General features: G+C 52.4%; 7 protein-coding genes across 7 annotated transcripts; 3 read left to right on the forward strand and 4 right to left on the reverse strand.

The window, feature by feature from the left end:
* Positions 1–253: 253 nt before the first annotated feature.
* LAESUDRAFT_737412 (uncharacterized protein) lies at positions 254–1,113 on the forward strand (the record flags this gene model as incomplete). Its single annotated transcript, XM_040910788.1, has 5 exons — positions 254–329; positions 386–555; positions 618–662; positions 725–917; positions 980–1,113. The coding sequence occupies 5 exons, from the start codon at positions 254–256 to the stop codon at positions 1,111–1,113; spliced, it is 618 nt and encodes a 205-aa protein (XP_040763302.1).
* Positions 1,114–1,271: 158 nt separating this feature from the next.
* On the reverse strand, positions 1,272–3,389 carry LAESUDRAFT_655579 (Glutamyl-tRNA amidotransferase B subunit; the record flags this gene model as incomplete). Its single annotated transcript, XM_040904564.1, has 11 exons — positions 1,272–1,555; positions 1,616–1,734; positions 1,792–2,006; positions 2,058–2,230; positions 2,288–2,399; positions 2,450–2,534; positions 2,596–2,699; positions 2,747–2,826; positions 2,883–3,024; positions 3,085–3,164; positions 3,188–3,389. 11 exons carry the CDS (start codon positions 3,387–3,389, stop codon positions 1,272–1,274), a joined length of 1,596 nt encoding a protein of 531 aa, XP_040763303.1.
* A 301-nt stretch (positions 3,390–3,690) lies between these two features.
* Positions 3,691–6,931, forward strand: LAESUDRAFT_726834 (polymerase). Its single transcript, XM_040909110.1, has 14 exons — positions 3,691–3,773; positions 3,837–3,965; positions 4,195–4,453; positions 4,507–4,672; positions 4,724–4,813; positions 4,868–5,006; positions 5,063–5,135; positions 5,189–5,309; positions 5,362–5,500; positions 5,561–5,823; positions 5,895–6,018; positions 6,073–6,148; positions 6,219–6,271; positions 6,335–6,931. Exons 1-14 carry the CDS (start codon positions 3,757–3,759, stop codon positions 6,570–6,572), a joined length of 1,887 nt encoding a protein of 628 aa, XP_040763304.1. The 5' UTR covers positions 3,691–3,756; the 3' UTR covers positions 6,573–6,931.
* Positions 6,932–7,091: 160 nt separating this feature from the next.
* LAESUDRAFT_726838 (uncharacterized protein) lies at positions 7,092–9,424 on the reverse strand. Its single transcript, XM_040909111.1, has 6 exons — positions 9,087–9,424; positions 8,718–9,036; positions 8,380–8,661; positions 8,257–8,325; positions 8,042–8,202; positions 7,092–7,985 (listed from the first exon to the last, which is right to left on the reverse strand). The coding sequence occupies exons 1-6, from the start codon at positions 9,227–9,229 to the stop codon at positions 7,361–7,363; spliced, it is 1,599 nt and encodes a 532-aa protein (XP_040763305.1). The 5' UTR covers positions 9,230–9,424; the 3' UTR covers positions 7,092–7,360.
* Positions 9,425–12,769: 3,345 nt separating this feature from the next.
* LAESUDRAFT_726842 (uncharacterized protein) lies at positions 12,770–13,500 on the reverse strand (the record flags this gene model as incomplete). The annotated part of the gene is made up of 4 exons (XM_040909112.1): positions 13,431–13,500; positions 13,300–13,379; positions 13,170–13,242; positions 12,770–13,122 (listed from the first exon to the last, which is right to left on the reverse strand). Exons 1-4 carry the CDS (start codon positions 13,433–13,435, stop codon positions 12,771–12,773), a joined length of 510 nt encoding a protein of 169 aa, XP_040763306.1. The 5' UTR covers positions 13,436–13,500.
* On the forward strand, positions 13,169–15,885 carry LAESUDRAFT_219691 (eukaryotic translation initiation factor 3 subunit 7). Its single transcript, XM_040901620.1, has 5 exons — positions 13,169–14,107; positions 14,165–14,280; positions 14,331–14,463; positions 14,529–15,250; positions 15,391–15,885. Exons 1-5 carry the CDS (start codon positions 13,607–13,609, stop codon positions 15,683–15,685), a joined length of 1,767 nt encoding a protein of 588 aa, XP_040763307.1. The 5' UTR covers positions 13,169–13,606; the 3' UTR covers positions 15,686–15,885.
* A 754-nt stretch (positions 15,886–16,639) lies between these two features.
* LAESUDRAFT_681043 (uncharacterized protein) lies at positions 16,640–18,418 on the reverse strand. Its single transcript, XM_040905749.1, has 7 exons — positions 18,368–18,418; positions 18,208–18,311; positions 18,027–18,149; positions 17,738–17,971; positions 17,552–17,664; positions 17,199–17,492; positions 16,640–17,062 (listed from the first exon to the last, which is right to left on the reverse strand). Exons 1-7 carry the CDS (start codon positions 18,396–18,398, stop codon positions 17,014–17,016), a joined length of 948 nt encoding a protein of 315 aa, XP_040763308.1. The 5' UTR covers positions 18,399–18,418; the 3' UTR covers positions 16,640–17,013.
* Positions 18,419–19,362: the final 944 nt, after the last annotated feature.

Below are 19,362 nucleotides of genomic sequence, written 5' to 3' on the forward strand. Positions count from 1 at the left end.
GTAATCCCTGGAGTGACACCTGGGCACGCAATGCACGAATTGATATGTTCTCATGGCTGTCTCGGCTATAATGCCCTGGTCGCAATCGATATCATCATGAATGCGACAAGAACGCGGGCATATGACGACTGCTGCATTCCGAATTGCTTACCTATCTGCTGTCGAGCACGCGATATAACAAGCACGCATACAGCTTCCTGAGCACTCAACATCTCACCGAACCTCTCACATCCACTCCTTGCATACAGACAACATGGCCCTGCAGCCCACTCTCAGTCCCTTGATCGTCGCAGGGAGACCTAATGCGCCTCATACGCTCGATATCTTCCGTACGTATTTGCATGCAGGGATCGTGGTCGGAGCTGGCCTGAGCAGCCATATGCAGTCGACTATGTCTGCCCGTACTCCACCAAGACGGCGAACACGATCGACAAAGTCCTGAGGCCGCTCCTGGGCCCCGGAGGCAAGTACGACGGCAAGGTCAAGGTCATCTTCAGGCCGCAGGTGCAGCCTTGGCATGCAAGCTCGACTTTTGTACACGAAGCTGGCCTTGCGGTTAGTCTAAGGCGCACATACGTTGGTGCCACAGCCATGCTAACGTGCACGGAACATCATAGGCGGCCTGTGCGGCTCCCGAGAAATTCTGGACATTCGCTCTGACCGTAGGCCGCTGCTTTCATTGATTAGCATTTATGAACGTACCATGTTGACCCTATGTATATAGCTTTTCAATAGACAAGAGGAGTTCTTCGACATCCCTACCTCCACCCTGACGCCCCTCCAGATTCGCGCAAAGCTCGCCGAGATCGCGAAGGAGACCATCGGTGCCAGCAACTCAGTCGTCTTCACCGATCTTCTCACTCACAAGTCCGGCGCCAACGGTGGCGTCGATGTCACAGATGATCTCAAGTACACCAGTAAGTCCCTGCATACGTGATTCTCTGCCAAGCGTAGTTGATCACATTTGCTGCCTTCAAAGTCAAGTTCTCCAGGCAGAACAGCATCCATGTGTCTCCCAGCGTGCTATGGGATGGCCTATACCAAAGTGACATCTCCAGTTCCTGGGGTGAGAAGGAGTGGACCGAATTCTTCGATAAGAAGGTACTTGTTTGAGTGCGATGCTGGACAACTCGCAGTGTGCCCAAAGTTGTTGTAACGCAGGTCTACGTGGGGAAAGAGCCAAGTTGCATTGCTATAACATGATAGTTCGATAGCTGGGTAATAGTGATGGATGTCGCTCACTGCTCTAGAATACGTCGGATTTGTTCGTTTCATTGCAACAATTTGACGAGCATATCTCTCACAGCTCGTGCGTCTGCAGTGCCCCTACTCGCTTTCATAACACGTCCGACCATTCTGTTGACCACGTTCATGTTGCCCTTCCGGAACGCCTCTGCTTCCTGCGGCATCGCCGCGATCGCGTCGGTGCACCACTTTTCAAGAGATGTGTTGTCTTCGCGAACAGCGAGCAGGGAGAGCTGCTCAGCCAGCTTCGAGGGCTCCCCCGACGAACGTGTATCTAGCATATGTCGCAGGAGCGTCTTGCCTGAGGTACCTGAGACCCGAGTTGAATTACATATCGACGCGTTAAACCCGAAGATACAGCTGAACATACCGGTCATCTTGCCCGCTTGTATCAAGTCGATGAGCTCGCCCATCTGTTCTGCGGATATGGGATTTTCAGAGAAAGTTTCCTTTCGGTAGGCCAGTTGTCCCAGCAGCTCATGTGTGATCCTTCGCAAGCAACCTCGTCAAGCCCCTTATGAATGTTGGGAGCATACGGCAACTTACCAGTTCACGACCACTTTCGGATCGCGTCCCTGAGCTACCTGATCAAAGTAGGCTACCGCACCCTTGCCGAGCTCCCCGTCGAGACCGACCTCGCGCCCGGAATCGACGTCCATGAGCACATCTGTATCTCTGCGAGAAAGGCCGATATCTTGCAGTCGCGCGCGGGTGGCATCTGGTAATTCTGGCATCTTGTCCCGAATTTGTGTGATGTACGCCTACGGAAAGACATGCTCTCGAGCTCACATTTGCTCCATGAGACTACGCACCTCGTCGATGAGCAACGGTGGCAAGTTGGGATCGGGCATGTATCTGTAGTCCGGGGCATCCTCCTTGCTGCGCAGTAAATACGTTTCGGCTCTGTCCTCGTTGAACCCGCGCGTCTCCTGGGCTACGGACTGTCCGCTCTCCAGGAGGTCGATCTGGCGACGAACTTCTGACGCTGCAAGACCACGTCATGAGGGTAGCCATCCAAAAGGAGAGACAGACAACATCGCACTAATGGCCACCATCATGAACTTGACACTGTTCAAGTTCTTGATCTCACAGCGAGTTCCGAACGGGCTTCCATTACGGTGAACTGAGACGTTAACATCGCAACGCAGAGAGCCCTGTCGTATAAGAATAAGTCAAGGTCCAAATTTGATGCGATCTAGCTCACTTGTTCCATATTACCGTCACTAGAGCCCACTGAGCGAAGCAAAGCCTGCAGAGCTCTGACATACTCGCCGGCCTCCTCTGGGGAACTGCACATGTCCGTCCTATCGTTAGGATATATGCTATATGGTACGCTTTCTAGATACTTACCGCATGTCTGGTTCAGATACGATCTCCATGAGGCCTGTGCCTGCCCTATTCAAGTCGATGAACGAGACATGTTGACGTGGTTCAAATGTTGATTTCCCTGTATCCTGCACTCCGTCACGACGTGCTTTCACAGCTGTCTTAGCGTTATCACCTGTTCTAATTGGATTTGCTTGATGCGCACGAATGCATCTTTCCTGTCCAGTTTCAGTCCGCCACCGGTGGCAAACGGCGCTAGTCCATCTTCAGGATGGCGTTCTCGACTTCAGAGTAGCGCAGACACTTCGTACCGTAGTGCTGTGTAATCTGATATCCAGCTGGCAGGTCTGCGTAGAAGTAGTGCTTTCGGTCAAACGCAGACCGTCGCTGAACTTGGGCGTTCAGCGCTACGGCGGTCCTGACACCGAGCTCAACACATTTCGGATTGAGACGCTATCAAGCAGTGGAGTGTCAACCGTTCCGAGCGCTGTGAGCATGAAGACGTATAGATACAGGTAGGGTGCCGGGGAACGCGGCGTCATAGGCAGAGACTCGCGTGTTCGGAGGGAGGCTGTAATCGGACGTCCAGGTGCCTTTGTCGAAACACTGTGGTCACTGACTATTGTCCAAGGCGTGCAGAGATACTGACTTGAGAATAGCTTAGTCCGTGATTTGATCTGAGCGTGAACCTCGATGCCGACAACCACATTCCACCCTGGCCACCTCGCGTCTTCATGATTCGCCCTCAGAGTATGCGCAAGTCGCGAGCAGCGCACGCCTGGCGCAAGCTTCCATGGTACTCTGGCATGTCCGAGCATACAACCTGTTCGCCGTTCACCTGTGACTGTTCTGCGACTGTTCTACAGAAATGACCGTGAGTCCATTCGGCCAAATCCTGCAAGAGTGATAGGATGCTAGCATGATTCTCCCAATAGATTTCACTGTATCTGTCACCAATACGAGCCCGTAGCTGACTTTGTCCCCTGGAATGTTAGACGATTTTTTGGGAACGAGAAGTACGCAGGGGCACAAGGAGCCTGGAAGCGCCCGATAGGTTTCGGCCGTTGCCGCGCTCAGGTGGACTAGGGTGGACTGGCCAGTTTGTCATCGGACGGAATACACAGCAGGTCCTATCTCACCGCCAGCTCGCTTTCCACCATCGAGCAGCCTCTTAGCAAGAACAAGATGTCGACAACACATGGGTGAGTGTTTACCATGCATAACATTGAGATGCAGCGATTCAGAGGTCGCCTAAATGTCTGTAGATACCTGGGCGTTACGCCCCCGATCTCGACGAACGAGTCCAATGAGAGGGAGAAGGAGGTATCAGTCTCACTGTTGGAGGAGCTCCGGAGACAGGGTACCTTCGAGAGTGAGGAGGAAGCAAAGACTAGGTGAGTACACAGACCTGCTAGTCTTCTACGTTAGGAAGCCACAGCTTCCTGCCGGCCGTGGTCCTGTCGCCCTCGACTCGCCCAACCATGCGTTATATCCTGTGTCACATACTGCGTACCACACTCTTTTCCAACTTCACTGGTTCTCTGAGTATTCCGCTTCAACCATGCGCAACACCGGTTCACGCTCTGGCAATGGTCGCTGACCATTTGCACCGCATCATTACAGAGAAATCGTCCTCGGCCGTCTCGCTGCACTGGTTAAGAAGTTTGTGCACAAGGTTTCGAAGGCGCAAGGAATGTCAGACAGTGCAGCCACCGCCGCAGGTGGCAAGATCTTCACGTTCGGTTCATATCGCCTGGGCGTTCACGGTCCCGGCTCGGATATCGATACCCTATGCGTCGTTCCCCGGCACGTTTCGCGAGAAGACTTCTTCGATGTGTTTGAAGAGATGCTGAGGACTACCGAAGGCGTGACGGAAGCATCCGTATGAGCATGCACTTGGTTGCTCCAGGGACATCATTGACGAAATTCATGCAGGGCATTCCCGACGCCTATGTACCAATTATCAAAACCAAGGTCTCCGGTATACCCATCGATCTGGTCATGGCCCGTCTAGCCTTGTCTGTAATACCGGATGAGCTGTCTCTTCAAGATGATGAATTGTTGCGTAATCTAGATGAGCGCTGCGTGCGAAGTTTGAACGGTAGGCTCACCTCGTTTCTCCCTCGAAGACCCGTCTAATTACCGTGCATAGGCTCTCGAGTGACGGATGAGATTTTGCGGTTGGTCCCTAACGTTACGGTATTCCGAGATTCATTGCGATGCATCAAGCTCTGGGCACAACGTACTGGGCGTCTATGCTTCCTATTGGACAAGCCAGCTGATATATTCTTTACAGGGAGAGCCATTTACTCGAACGTGAACGGATTTCTGGGTGGTGTTGCTTGGGCTATGTTGGTTGCTCGAATATGTCAGCTGTACCCTAATGCGATTGCAGGAGCAATTGTCAGCCGCTTTTTCATTATTATGTATCAATGGTTAGTCGGCCATCATGCATTGTTAGGGGCTATGCATCAACATTTTCGCCCTATAGGTCTTGGCCGCAACCTGTGCTGCTGAAGCAAATCGAAGACGGTCCCTTGCCAGTCAGGGTCTGGAACCCGAAGGTATGGCTGATTCTGACATTTTTTATTCTCGCTTGAGCTCATCCCTGCATTAGCTATATCCTGCCGATAGGGCACATCGCATGCCGATCATTACTCCCGCCTATCCATCAATGTGCGCAACCCACAACGTTACCGCGTCAACGCAAATGATCATGACAGAAGAGTTCAAGAAAGGCGAGCGGAATGACGATAAATGGTTATGCGAGTCCTCACACTATTGTTATAGGTTCCGAAATTGTTGACAAGGTGATCGTTGGAAGCGCGAGCTGGTCGGAACTCTTCGCGAAGCACGACTTCTTCCACAAGTACCGCTATTATTTGCAAATTATAGCTTCTACAGGCAGCCCTGAGTTACAGATCAAATGGTGAGAGATGACTACTTGCTAATTTCAATGCACTCATATCGCGATCTCTCGCCATGATAGGTCTGGTACAGTGGAGTCTCGGATACGACAACTGGTGATGAAGCTTGAATATGTCGATTCATTGACGCTCGCGCATCCGTTCATCAAGGGGTTCGAGCAAATACACTACTGTCTTTCAGACGAGGAGGTGCGAGCGGTGGCACAAGGCGAGATTCCCGAAGCAGTGGCGAAGCGTAAGAAGGAAGAAATTGAAGGCAAGGAAGGTGCAAGCACTGTGTATTCGACAACATTTTATATTGGACTTGCCATTGCGCCAAAGCAACGTGCGTGAATTCTTCGCCGAAAGTCAACTTTATCTGCTGTGAATGAATAACTGATTTGCCGACATCTGAAGCTGGTGCTATTGGCCCTCGCAAGCTAGACATATCGTATCCTACGACAGAGTTCACCAAACTGGTGAAGATGTGGGAGAAGTACGAAGAACACTCCATGGGTATTGTTGTCAGAAACATCAAGAGGTACGTGGAGACTCCCTCTATGCGAGTCGAAGTTTGCTTACCTATAATCTGCAGCTCTGCGCTGCCCGATTACGTCTTCGACGCAGGCGAGCGGCAACCTCGGTCTGCACAGAAGCGGCCAAAGCACAAGGTCTGTACCGACACGAACAACCTTGCTATTTCTGCCAATATTTTACTCATCGCTGCATTCACTCATCAAGGGTACGGACAAGTCGAACGGCACTTCGCCCGATGTGCCCAACAAGAAAAGACGGTTGGTGGAGTAAACTGGTATACTCGTCTTTCCTAACCTCTTCGTTCTGGATGCGCTTGATAGGGCATCAAATTCAGTATCCGAGTCGCTCTCCACCACGCCGATCGCAGCGCATCCCCTCAAAACAACTCAAAACGGAGTGGCTATTGCGTCCACCTTGTCGACGCCTCCGCCAGCTGAGTATCGCCCAGCAAATACTGGAATATACACCTCAAGCGTCAAGGACTTGTCTCAGATCAAGTCGCCGCAGCTCCCGCTTGGAGAGAACGTCGCTGTGGCCACTGGCGTCACGGCACCATAACAGCGAGCCTCTAGACATTTTTTGGTTGTTCATCCTACATGGCTGCAATACGCAAGCAATCAAGGCCGAGGCGTCTAGACAAGTCCATGCACTTCTTCCTATAGTACAATGTTTGCTTCTGGTTGGTTTATTCATCTTTTTCTGGCCTACAGGTGTCCTCGCTGGCTCGAAGGTCGGCCGTCTGCTCTCGGAAAGTGTCTATGGACGACATGTTATCTTCGGGTGCATATCGGCCTTCCTGTCGGCTGGCATGGTCCTAATCCGAAGAATGTTATTCTCCTGTACTTTCGTAGCAATCGCTAGCTGCTCTGTATTATAACCGTAAATCTATCAATATCTTGTTGGACAATGACTTATTTCTTGTCGTGTGCTTGTCCTCGGGCGGCGTCATCGTGAACATCTCGCCATGGATTTCGAGCGAAATGTAGTACGACTTTACAAGAGCAAGATAGTGCACATGTTGAGATACAGTCTAGATATCTAACAAGAGTCCTTCTAAACCTAGGCGGAGAGAAGATATACGGATGTGGCCTGAATGATATGTAGATCCTGTGGATTGTACAGTCTAAACCTAGGCGGAGAGAAGATATACGGATGTGGCCTGGATGGTATGTAGATCCTGTAGATTATACAGTCCGTGGTCAATTACATGCCGCAGCTGCGTAAGAATGCAAGAACATCGTTAGATGTCGTCAGGAGCCACAGGATAGGATGATTGCACAACAACAATACCAAGGTGTAATGTAACAGTATAATGCCCGGAAAACTGCATAGGTAAGGGAGAGACATCAGCCTTCCTTGCTCGCGTTGAAGTACCCAGATCTCCGCCACAACTGGGCGTTGGCACCCCTACCTGAACGCGCCAAGGCCCATCGGCGAATGAGCAATGCCGCTCCAAGCAGTGCGAAGAAGCCAAGGATGGTGCCGACTGCGATGCCCGCCTTCGCGCCGCCAGAGAGCCCATGCTTCGACGTAGACGTCGAAGGGCCGGATCCTGAGCCCGAGCCCGAGGATCCCGGACTCGACGACGAGTTCGAGTTCGCCGTTGGGTTCCCACCGAACGGCCACCAGTCTCCGCCGTCTGGAGGGAAGATGCACGTCAGGCCATCGCCATCGGTGATGTTCCGGAAGTTGGACTGCTCGCGCGAGTCGGAGACGAGACTGTGGTCGATGACAAACGGCGATGAGGTTGGGATGGTCTCATCGGTCGAGCAGTTAGGTCCGCGCCTGCCGATGAAAGTGGTGTTCCCGATCAGAGTGTTCCCCTCGACGGTGAAGTTGTACGCGGAGGACATCGCGATCCCGTACCCAAACGCGCCCGTCAGCTGGTTGTTCAGCACTGTGCCCGATGAGCTGACGTTGTTGTAGTATTGGTTCCCGAACCAGGTGCGCGGGCCGATCGCGATGCCGATCCTGTGATGAGGGAGAACATCTCAGCGTACAATCGAAGTAGGAATGAGAAGACGTACTTGACGATGACATCATCTGCATTGGTGCCGTAAATTTCACCAGACGTCTCATTATTGGTCGCGAAACCTCCTAGGATGGTATTGTTTCGCACAATAGTGTTCGTGTAGTTTCCTTCCCACGGGTCGTAGTCCACCATGTTGATCCCGCCCAAGAGTGTGTTCTATAATTTCCGCTCAGCATCTGCCAGGCTATCTCGATGCTGATGAAAGCCTACATTTTCGATCCAAATTGTGTTGTTCTCCACAAGTGTGCCGGGAGACCCAAAAAGGACAATACCACCATCCTGAAGTTCTTTTAGGAATTCTGCGGATTATGGCCTTGTTTACAAGATCCTCACCGTCGGGTTGCGGACCATATTGTTGCGGACCACAGCATTCATGCAGCTGACGCTGATGCCGTCTGCCCACTGCTGGAACAGATCGGTACCGCACGGACCGATGTCGTTGTTTTGCACGGTATTGTTATCACACTTGAAAGTTCCCTCGGCGATGTGTAAACAAGACCAGCCCCGCGGATCAAATGAGTGAACGTATTCGATCAGCTGGCCGGAATTGTCTCCGCCCATCTCAATGTTTGCGTCACCGATGATTGCACTTCCATTCCCGCGCGTGCCATTGATCTGCATATGTAACGGCTAATGAGTTGTTGTCAACGGAAAGGATCGAACTACACTACCTGAATGTTGAGTAACTTGAGGTTGCTGCAGCCGGCACAATTGCCGTATATAGCGGTGGTATGTCCCGTACCGTTGAAGACGGGTCCGGACACAACGAGTGTTGCACGCTCGTCTCCTACCGGGTAGCCTACGGTGCTGATTTCCTGTCCCTCAGCATAGAAGATGATTGGTGCAGTGATGTAATATTCGGTGTTCGGGCATAGCGGCAGCCTATACCCGGGTCCAGATGAGTTGAGCAGCGTGTTCAACCGATCAGTCACAGTATTTTGCGGGTCGGCGGGTTCACAGTCCTCCCTGGCGAGCAGCCTTGGTGCGTCTCTGTTGAACGGTTATATTCGCATATAACACGCCTTTAAGGCGAAACATACCTCGCAAAGAGGCTGATGTCACGCATACCCATAACATGCCGCCTGTGGTGAAGTGTACTGCTTGGAAGCCGTGCAGACGCGCCTGTCGTCGACAACAAGACCGTAGCAGCTATCGTGAGGACTGAGAGGAAGTTTGGTATCATCGTGGTGGTTGCCAGCAGGAAAGAATGAACAAGGAATCTTAAAGAGGCGAGCGAGTACAATGCGGTGTATGGCGAGAGGACGCCGTGAGGGAACGAGGAGGACGCTTGCCGGCGTCCGATATAAAAAGCAGGCAGGCGTGTTGCAGATAATAAATGCAGATAAATCGCCCTGGCACCTTGGCGGCAGCTCGGAGCGTTCTCCTCGCTTCCATCAGCCGCTTTCCTGCAGCCACCAACGCGCCATCTTAGTCGCTTACATACTAACCATTTGATGGACGACTCGACGCTTCCCTCCAGATCCACACGTCGTCCTCCACGTTCAATGCACACTAGGAACAATCTTGCGGTTCTTCCAAAGCCAAAGTTCTCAATCAAGTTTGCGGGGTAGGCATTTAATCTGTGGCTTAATGATCTTCCCGTGTTTCAATTAACTCCGAACACGTTTTCAGGCTTTTGCCTGCAACAAGATCACAGAATGTGCGTAGTATTATGATGCCTCACGATGTCGTTCGCTGCTCTTTGGACTTCTGAGCCTACCTCAGCTGTTCATCTACGCTGTCTGCGACTTTCTTGTGGTGTGGCACCGTCCTCAGCTTTCGGGCACTCTTGGCCGTCCGGCAACAACCCGGCATGCTTCCTCTAGCCTCATGGAACGTCACTCTTCATCGAAGATGGACCCGAGTACTCCAAGTCAATCGCTCTGGACTAGGTCGTCTGCTTTGGTGTGGCTTCGTACGCGTACATCTGGCTGTCGCATGATCCTCCTGCCTTCTGCGTCTGGAAAGGTTTGAACACTCCATTTACTTCGTCCTTCAGTATGACGCAGATCGCGCCAATGCCAAGTTTTCTTGCTATCGGCGTATCGGGAGTCTTTCATGAACGTTTCAAACATTGCAGACTGCTTTGCCAGTCGAGTACATGCGACGGTTGTTTTGCGCATTCGACAGGGATCCCCAGATATGAATCCGAGCATGCCACAGCCTCAAAATATCTCGCTCTGGTCTGTAGGGGAAGCATGCAACATCCAAGTCCGCTGAGGGGCTTCAGGTGCATGTATGCAACTATACACAGTCGAGTACCAGTTACTTCATCAAGTGGAAGCATATCTGACTCCAAACTGCTTAAACAATTCATGTGTCGGCCTTCCATCTCATTCTGTCATATTCTGATTCAATTCCATCCTCTTAGCCAGGTTCGCTGACACTAGATCGAAACTCACATTTGTACGTCGTCGTCAGCACAAAGAAATGCCGCTACGAGAGTCCGTAATATCAGAGACGTCTCCATATACGGAGTTGGGCACACGCGCGCTATGCCTCCGTGAGCCCGTACTGCTTCTAGCATACACATCGTTGAGCCTTTGCATTCCTGCAGATAGCTGGCTTCGTCTACATCCTGCATGACGTCTGATAGGTTGCATAGCACTGCAAGGATAGTGTCTGTCGGTGTATCGCAAGATGGCACAGGCCAGCGGATCGTCTTACTGCCGGTGGTTACGATGAATGTCATCACAGATCGCGGATTTCTCTATCGAGCGAACTTGCGTCACTCAACTTCATCCGGTTGATCAGTTCAGTTCTCTTACTTTGAATACTCATTGGCGACAGTCGGCGCGTCCAATGCGGCGACCCGGAGCGGCGTATCCGTCATGAGCATAGAAGCCGAGGCTGTGCTATGACAAGCGGTCATCTGGTATGTCAGACTGCGCTTTGTCAGTACGTATAGAGCCAATTTCATCACGAGCGGACCTTGTCCTACCATTGACAGATGGATGTTGACTATCCGGCGTGAATGAGCGGGAAGGTTTGTGACGTTAATAAAGGTTGTTTAGTCTACTGAATGGTTCCTGTGCCGGCCGCGGGACTGAGCTTTCACCTGGAACAGATCGAAGCGTGCATGGCGTACATTCGCTCATACCCGGTAGCGGCCCTGTGAGCAGCCTTTGACGTGGGATCTGGTAGGAGGATTTTGCTTGATGCAGCCCTGCAACGTACGTTCTTGCTCGGTATGGAGAAGCACATTACTCGGCAGCTTCGTGGCTGAATAATCGTCATGAAGCATCAGTGAGCCTTACTTTCCATCCTCCGACCGTTATTCGCGTCTGATGTCCATCAGCCTTCGCTCCTGATTGCTGCTTCGATAGGACGAGCCGGTTGTAGGCAATGTCCCACCAGCGGAGCTATGTCGCGCATTCAACTAAGTTCGTACCCCAATCTCCTCTTGAATCTCGTACACAGCCGGCAGAGCGCCTCATGGCGCTTCGCTGAGAAGCTCCCTGACTGAGAATCATAGCATCATCACGAATGGCACTTTGTCGAGCCAAAGGATTGGACGGGACCCCAGCGGTCCGCCGGTAAGCCCCATTCAGTTGAGGCTTGTGTAATTCCGTTTCAAAAGGTGGCTGTAGCCTGCCCGTATCTATAGCATGTGAGTTGCGAGCTTCATGCATGAACTGATGGGCTTAATAGCCCGCCCTGACCAAGTTGGGTTCGTTCTCATGCACATTAGGCACATGTAAATCCCTAGTGACATGATGCATCTCCCGTGAACTTCCCGTCGTTTTAGACTGGTCATATGCCGGCGGGCCTACATATGGGCCGAACGATCTGGGTCGCTGTGCGAATGCCTCCCACACGGTATTACCGGGATTCGCGTCTGAGCTTGCTCCTCTGGTAATTTGGAACCAGTTTGTAGGAAACTCCGCCCTTCGACAGGCGGTGTAGTCTCACCGCAATTAATGATTGATGGCTGCGTTATCGGTGTTGTTAGAGTGGAAGTAGCTGTGTTACTGAATGAGTAGAAGCTGATTAATCCTACACCATTGTGGCAGTGGCATCTTGATGCTAGTGCTGCCACCCCATGCGCCGCGATGGATGATGACATACAGTCATATACACGTACACGACATGCAAAATCAGCTCTGCGACACCCTGCCCGTTCACATCACACCGTGCGGTCGCGAAATGATAGGTATCAATCGTAATCTGCACGTCTTCGTGATGCAGAGGTCCGGTCATGCCCATAGCTCTTGCCCTCGTCCGCTCCTTCGTACCGACCTGTCCCACGCCTGTCGTCCTGATACCTGTGCGCGGGCGAGCGAGATCTCGGTTCTCTGCTGTGAATGGAACGCCCGTCCCGCACGGGAGACCGCGTACGTGAACGGCTGCTTCGCCTTCTCGGTGGAGAATAGCGCATCCCGTGGTCATCCCTATCCCTATCGCGTCGTGGGGTTCTGCTTGGCGACTGGTTGGGGTGAGCAGGGGAGCGGCTGCCGTATCGGCGGTCACGGTCGCTGCGAGCGGGCGAGCTGTCTTTGCCGCCTAGAGAGGTGAGAAGTTCCTCCACAGCACGCACTCCTTCGGATTTTCCGAGCGCCTTCCGTGCTTTCTTTCGCTCCTTCCGTGCACGTCGCTCTTCTGGTGTCTCGTCCTTGTGCTTGCTCTTTGACTTGGGTTTTCTCGACTTCTTGAGAGCTTTCTCTTCTTTTCGCTTCGCTACAAGATATTCGTACATTGGGTCTTCAAGGTCGATGGGAGGTCTCTCATCCGCGGATGATTCCGACTCGACATTCTCCTCTGACGGATCGAATGAAAACAGTGAGCGCATGAGAGCGTTGGAGGACGATGTGGAACGAACCCATGATTATCTCGGGTTTCGCGTTGAGGCTCTGCTCTTCCCGCTCCTGCCATTCACCTTCCTCTCCTTTGACCTTGGGCTGCTTGTAGTTCCTTACATGATCGACCCGCAAGGTCCTCTCTAGGACCTTGGCACCGTTCAGATTGTCTACAGCCAGGATAGTCGAGCGCTGGTCCTCGTACATTAGGAAGCCAAAGCCCTTTGTCTTTCCCGTAATTTTATCGCGGGGAAGGTTGATGTCCATGACCTCTCCATACCTAGCCTGGCGGTGAGTATGAGAACAAGGCCACGAGAGGCGACTCACTGAGAGAATATAGTGATGACATCTCCTTCAGTCAGATCAGGATGGAGGCCACCCACAAAGACGTATGCTGAGTCTATCGCACGGGAAGTTGTGAGTTACAGCGACAGACAGTCGTAGGCCGCATGCATACCCTTGTAGTCATCATGCCATGAACCAGTCGCGCCAAGCTCGAGTTCGCGCTCGTTGATCTTGTTGATTTCGCGCACAATGCTGCAGGCGTCGTTCAGCCATCGCGTCCTCGCGAGCCTTCAGACAACTCACTTCATGGCTTCAAGATGCTCTGAGAGAGTGCAGACCGTGGAATAATGGGCGTAAAGGAGGGAGTGTGATTGACCGTATACCAGCACGTGCACGACGCGATCGAAGCATGGCAAATTTTGGCGCGCTCAACGTCGAGCAAGTCGCCTTCCGCTCGTCTCATACGTTGACCAGACACCATGTCCTCATTTTCGCTACCTACTATCAACGACAATCCTGACGGCGGCTGGGGACCGTCCTCGTCCAACTTGCCCGCACAGTTCAAGTTCAGGGACATTCCTTACGCCCCGTACTCAAAATCCGACAAGCTCGGTCGTTTTGCTGACTGGAACGATCTCGCAGGCGACGGCCGCCAGAACGTAGGCGTCCCGTCCGCTCAGGGCCCTTCTCGTGGTGGAGGGCCCGGACGAGGGAGGCGCGATGGCCAGCCGGCGTTTGGCAGTGGGACTGCCAGTGCTTTCGCTTACTTCCACGCCGAAGATGAGTCGAGCTTCTCACTCGTGGATAACAAGGCTGGTGCAGCACGCAGAGGCGGTGCCCTCGGCAGAGGTCGGGCGACTGGGAGGGGAGGTTCTTTCCAGCGGGGGGGCTTCCAAAGAGGGCGTGGTGGGTTCATGGGAGGGCGTGGGGGTGGAGGCGGCCAACGCGGCGGACGAAGGGGCTGGAGAGACTGGGAGAAGGTGTGTCAGCATGTCAAGAGCTCAGAAGTATGGTCATTCATAGCAATTCTTTTCCAGAACAACCGTACTCGCGAGTCCTCCGTCGCCATCTCGCCTAACTGGTCAATGCTCGAAGAGATCGAGTTCCACCGACTCGCCAAACTGCGACTAGAAGTCGACGAGCCTGAGGATTTGTAAGTGTTTTTCGAATTGTGATTGCACTACGTCTCTGAAACTCGTCAAGGGATTCATATGGACGTTTGTTCCCATATGACAAGACCTACGATCGTATTACGACGAAGTCCGAGAAACCGCTTCAATTGGTGGACCGCATCAAATATAACACTACTACATCTGACGATCCCGTTATCCAAGAGGTCCGTTATTCTTAGTATCTCATTATATGCGAAAGCGAATGCTAAGCGACAATCTTCTTTAACAGTTGGCATCAAAAGATACTGCGACTGTGTACACCACGGATGTCATTCTCAGTGTTCTCATGTGCGCACCACGCTCCGTCTACCCATGGGATATTGTTATCCTGCGCGAGGGCAACAAGCTCTTCTTTGACAAGCGTGACGGCGGACCATTTGATACCGTCACCGTTAACGAGAATGCGGCGGATCCCCCACAAGACCCATCCACTGTTAACCCGAACAACCCGAATGAGAAGATTGTCGTTCCGGAGACGCCTTCCATCAACTCGGCGACGTCCCTATCCCTCGAAGCCACCTACATTAACCAGAACTTCGGCTTCCAATCCGTGATCGAGACCCCTCCTCCGCCGCCTGTAGACTTCCCTAAGCCGAACCCATTTTACGGCCCTGACGAGACGGAGCCTCTCGCGTCTTGCGGATACCGCTACCGTGTGTTCGACCTAGGCGTGACAGAGGACGAGGATGTCAAGCTCTGTGTGCGAACTGAGGTCGATGCCTATTTGCCAGGTCAAGGTAGCCCCCTCGCCGGCCAGGGGCTCGTCACCATTCGTGCGCTGAATGAGTTCGACCCTCGCGCGCAGGGTGCTGGTGGCGCACCGGACTGGCGCTTGAAGCTCGACTCGCAGCGTGGAGCAGTCGTCGCCACAGAGATGAAGAATAATAGCTGCAAGCTCGCCAAGTGGACCGTGCAGAGTGTCATCGCCGGCGCAGACTTGCTGAAGATTGGGTGAGTCATCACTTTTCCCAAACGCCGTTCGCCCTGTATCTTCCCATGTCGAGCTTCGAGGTTGCACGGCTCCTTCGCTCGCCTTCTGACCCTATTTAGTTGGTGACAGTGGCTAATTAAATGCGCTCATTCCCGTATAGGTTCATCTCTCGCGTGAATCCCCGCGATAATACCCGACATGTTATTCTTAGCACGACCTCGACTCGTCCCATGGATTTCGCTGGTCAGCTGAATGTGTCTCTCGCAAATGGCTGGGGTATAGTCCGCACTGTCACAGACATGTGCATGAAGCAGCCCGAGGGCAAATATGTCCTTGTGAAGGACCCGAATAGGGTAAGTTTCATTCCGCATGATCATCTGTCCGTGAGGTGTTGTGAGGTGTATATGAGCTGTTACCCGTTTCATCGACGGAAAACGGAACCACAAGCTGGTTAACATCTCTGCTCGGAGATTCAGTTGGTTCTCCGTCGACGCTTCACTCCGCCTACTCAGCGTCCCAGGTCGTAAGCTAGACCGGTCGGCGAGGATCCTGCGACGGGCGAGAGTCGTTCGGGTACCTCACACCCTGTCCATTTAGTTGGTGCATACCGGCTAGAGCGGGGACAGCCTCCTGTTCACATGCTGTTTTGCATTCGAAACACTTTGGCCATATCAACGTGACCCCGAACATTGGCTGACTCATTTCCGTTGATCCCACAGCCTGTGCTGCGACTCTACGCGGTACCTATGAATGCCTTTACCGGGGACGACGACGAAGATGAGAGTACGTTTGATGGAGAGGAGCCGGAGTTGGTTGCCGGCGCGTAAGCGGGATCGTCCTTGCCATTTGTATCACTAGCGTCGAGCGTTGCTTTCATCTATCCGAGATGAAGACCTGTTTATCCTGTGTGTGATCGACTGAGCTCGGGTCCACATGCTATGCTTGCAAAATGAATTGAGCTCCTTGTGAGAAGCAGTCGCTTGGGCAGCTGAAACGATCAGACTCGCAACCATCATTGTTCGCATCATCGACTTTCCTCTTGCAGTATGACTGGATCTCTCTATTCTAGAGCTCCATATTTTTCCGATTGGTGTGATACGTTCGCTATCGTGTTCTTAGATGCATCTCCCATCAAACGAGGCACGATCTCTGGGACAAGCACTCCACCAATGCCGCGGAAGCATTTTGAAAATTTGGATGAAATACGGAGGCAAACGTGTCTCAAGAGAATCACAGCGAGTTTCGGAGCGCGGGCTCATCTCAACATCAAAACAGAATGCCGGAAATACCATTTATGAACTGGCGCAAATCAATGAGCCTTCAAGCTGTGCGCACCAGACCATGGATGGCTCGAGAGCCATTGCTCTCAGGCCGATGCACGGAAGAAACGCTCTCGGATCAGCTTTAGCGTCGGATTTACATCTCCTTTGACTGCGGTACGTGAAGTACCCGCCTTGCCGCTAGGTAGTGAGTGGCGGCCGGTAAGACCGGACCATGAATTCGGAAACTTGTCTTGCAATACACCGAAAGCCAGGGGTAAATATGATCGCATTTCAGCTCGACGTGACATGATCGTTGCCAGATAAAGCGCATACATGCAAGGTGATAGCGTAGTGACTGCGACAGGCGTGGCATGTGAGATTGCAAGCCAATATATTGGCCTCCGATATCAACGTCACCTCCTCCAATCTGGCCTGTCATGGCGAGTTGAAACCTTTGGCCTCTAGACGGAATGTGCCGATCGCTGTAACAGGAATCGAGATACACAGATGGGCAGACGGAACTAGGTCTGTGAACTAAAGAGAATTGCAGCCGCTGCCTCAACGGTAGGACTAGAACATGCACGTCAGCGGGTGTGGATATTTTCACGAGAAGGACCATGCCGGACGCTCACATGCCAGGCACGTCGTCCTGCGGAGGTGAAACGGCCTCTGACATGCGAACCTCACACCAAAACCAGTTACTCACCTCCGCTGCAATACATCGGTAACCACCTCCCGCGTGACACCTGGGAACATGCTCATCAACATCTGGATGTCAGACTCTCGCTGTGCTGCGGATGCTCCCCGCGCTCTGAAGGACTCTGCAGGATTTGTTGGAGCGCGCGGTCGGCGAGCCGTCGTGACGACCTCGTCCTCACCGAGCGTTGGCCGGTCTGTCCGGCGGCGAGATCTGGACTCAGGCAGGACACGGTTGCTCCGTCTGATTGGCCGTTCCTCACCCAGTAACGGAGCGATCCACTTTTGGGCAAATGTTTGGACTCTATTGACAGTGGGAGAGTGAGAATGAATGAATGAATTGTACTATGCAATCCAGCTGACCGATGAGGTATCCGCCAGCTCTTCAGCTGCAAAAAGTCCGATCTATATAGATAACCGGACAGGAGGCCGAGCGCTGTAGGCAACAGACTTGCTGGAAAGCGTGTAATAGCAAGCTGTATAGAAGAGTCAGAAAACACGTCAGAAGAATGTAGCAAATTACATAATTGTTGACAAGGAATAGCTCACCTGTCCTGCCACCAAGTACACCCATATTTTGTCACTAAGATCAACGCCGAATATCTTCATTTGGTATGCTTGAGGTACGAGGCGTGCATACTGATACAGGATGCTGAACATCATAGCAATTGGACCCGATGGGATGTCATTGAAAATTGCGCCGGTAGTACGGGATGCCTGGAGAACCAGAAGAGACAGAAATGTCGTGATTGTCGACGTGAGCATCGCCACGACAATGAAGGACTAGGTTCCGCACTTCAGCGGCCTATGACAGCTTGAATACCATCGCGAAGCTTACTGAAAATTTGGCGCTTCCAAACGACCGCTCAATTTGGACGCCGACGTTGTACAGGAGCAGTTCAATCAAGAAGAGGTCGCTGGAATTTGCGCATGCGACGTGATGAGCGAACAGCCGCCAATACTGTCCTCCTCCGCATCAACCCCTCGTGTTTCATTGTATAAATACTTCATACACTCACCTGATGGTATTTAGAAATGTGCGGCACGATCTGAAGGTGCATGTAATGCTTGACATCGAAGATGCCCACTGCTATGGATGTCAAGGCGATGCCTATCATCAGGCCTATCGAGCTATCTCAGTGCCTTCTAACCACAGATCTGTTCTCAGGTAAGACTTTCCTTTTGAAACTGGTGCATTTTCAAGTGACATGTCGATTCCAAGAGGCACGAGTCTGCGAACTCAACGCCACGCCACAGCCTGGTATCGTGGCGCGCGATGCGTCACGGTCTCGTGACCCGTGACAGTCTGGAAAGAGGCTTCAACTTAAGTTTTGCATTCCTTTGCAAAATAAAGACCAGCTATGGCGACGTTCTGCTCAGCTTACAATTCAATTATTGACGACTCGTGGCGGGTTGAACCTTCGGAAAGGATCCGACGATGATTGTCCTTTCCGCATGAACCTACCAAGTTATCGACGAACTTAATCGCACATGATGGCAATGACTTGTCGATCGAAAACTCCGGGTAGCTAGCTACTAAAGTTCGGACCCAGTCTCCCTCTCACCTGACGTCCTCAGCGGAAGCCTGACCTCATTTAGCAGAGGGAAATATCTTCCTCTCAGCCAATACGAGAAATAGACTCAACCTCGGAAGGCGTGACGCGGTGCTCGAGGTCTCTGCGGATCTATCCAGGCTCCAGAAATCGCAATTGTCCGAACTTCTGCAGCTATCGAGGTGCAACGTGTTTCTGAAACCGATGCCAAACCTCCGTATCCTCCGGGGAGGACTCGTCATAGCTATTGTGGACGCAGCTGCATCATCCTGATCAGCTTCTTTCTGCACAGCGTTGGATAAAGCCTAACCTTCGAAGGCCTAATTGCAGCCAAGGCTGTATCCTGCGGTCGTGGCATGCGCACACGTATGGTATGCCAGTCCCCACCGAGGGGTTACGGACTAATGCATAGCAAGTGCTCTTCTTTACCACGATGCACTGGCTCAGCCCCGAGGGTGAACGGGACTCTTGGGCTGCCGACACAGGATAGTGTGGAACGTGCTCGGAGACGCCTCGCTACGAATTCAGTGTCTCAAGTTCCCCGCCACGTGCTTACCACCGCTGTCTTCCTATCTTTCGGCCCAAGACCTGGAAGAACAAGATCTGCTTTTGCCAATATAT

This window comes from Laetiporus sulphureus (genome assembly GCF_001632365.1).
Source record: "Laetiporus sulphureus 93-53 unplaced genomic scaffold LAESUscaffold_25, whole genome shotgun sequence".
In the NCBI taxonomy this organism is placed as follows: Eukaryota; Fungi; Basidiomycota; class Agaricomycetes; order Polyporales; family Laetiporaceae; genus Laetiporus; species Laetiporus sulphureus.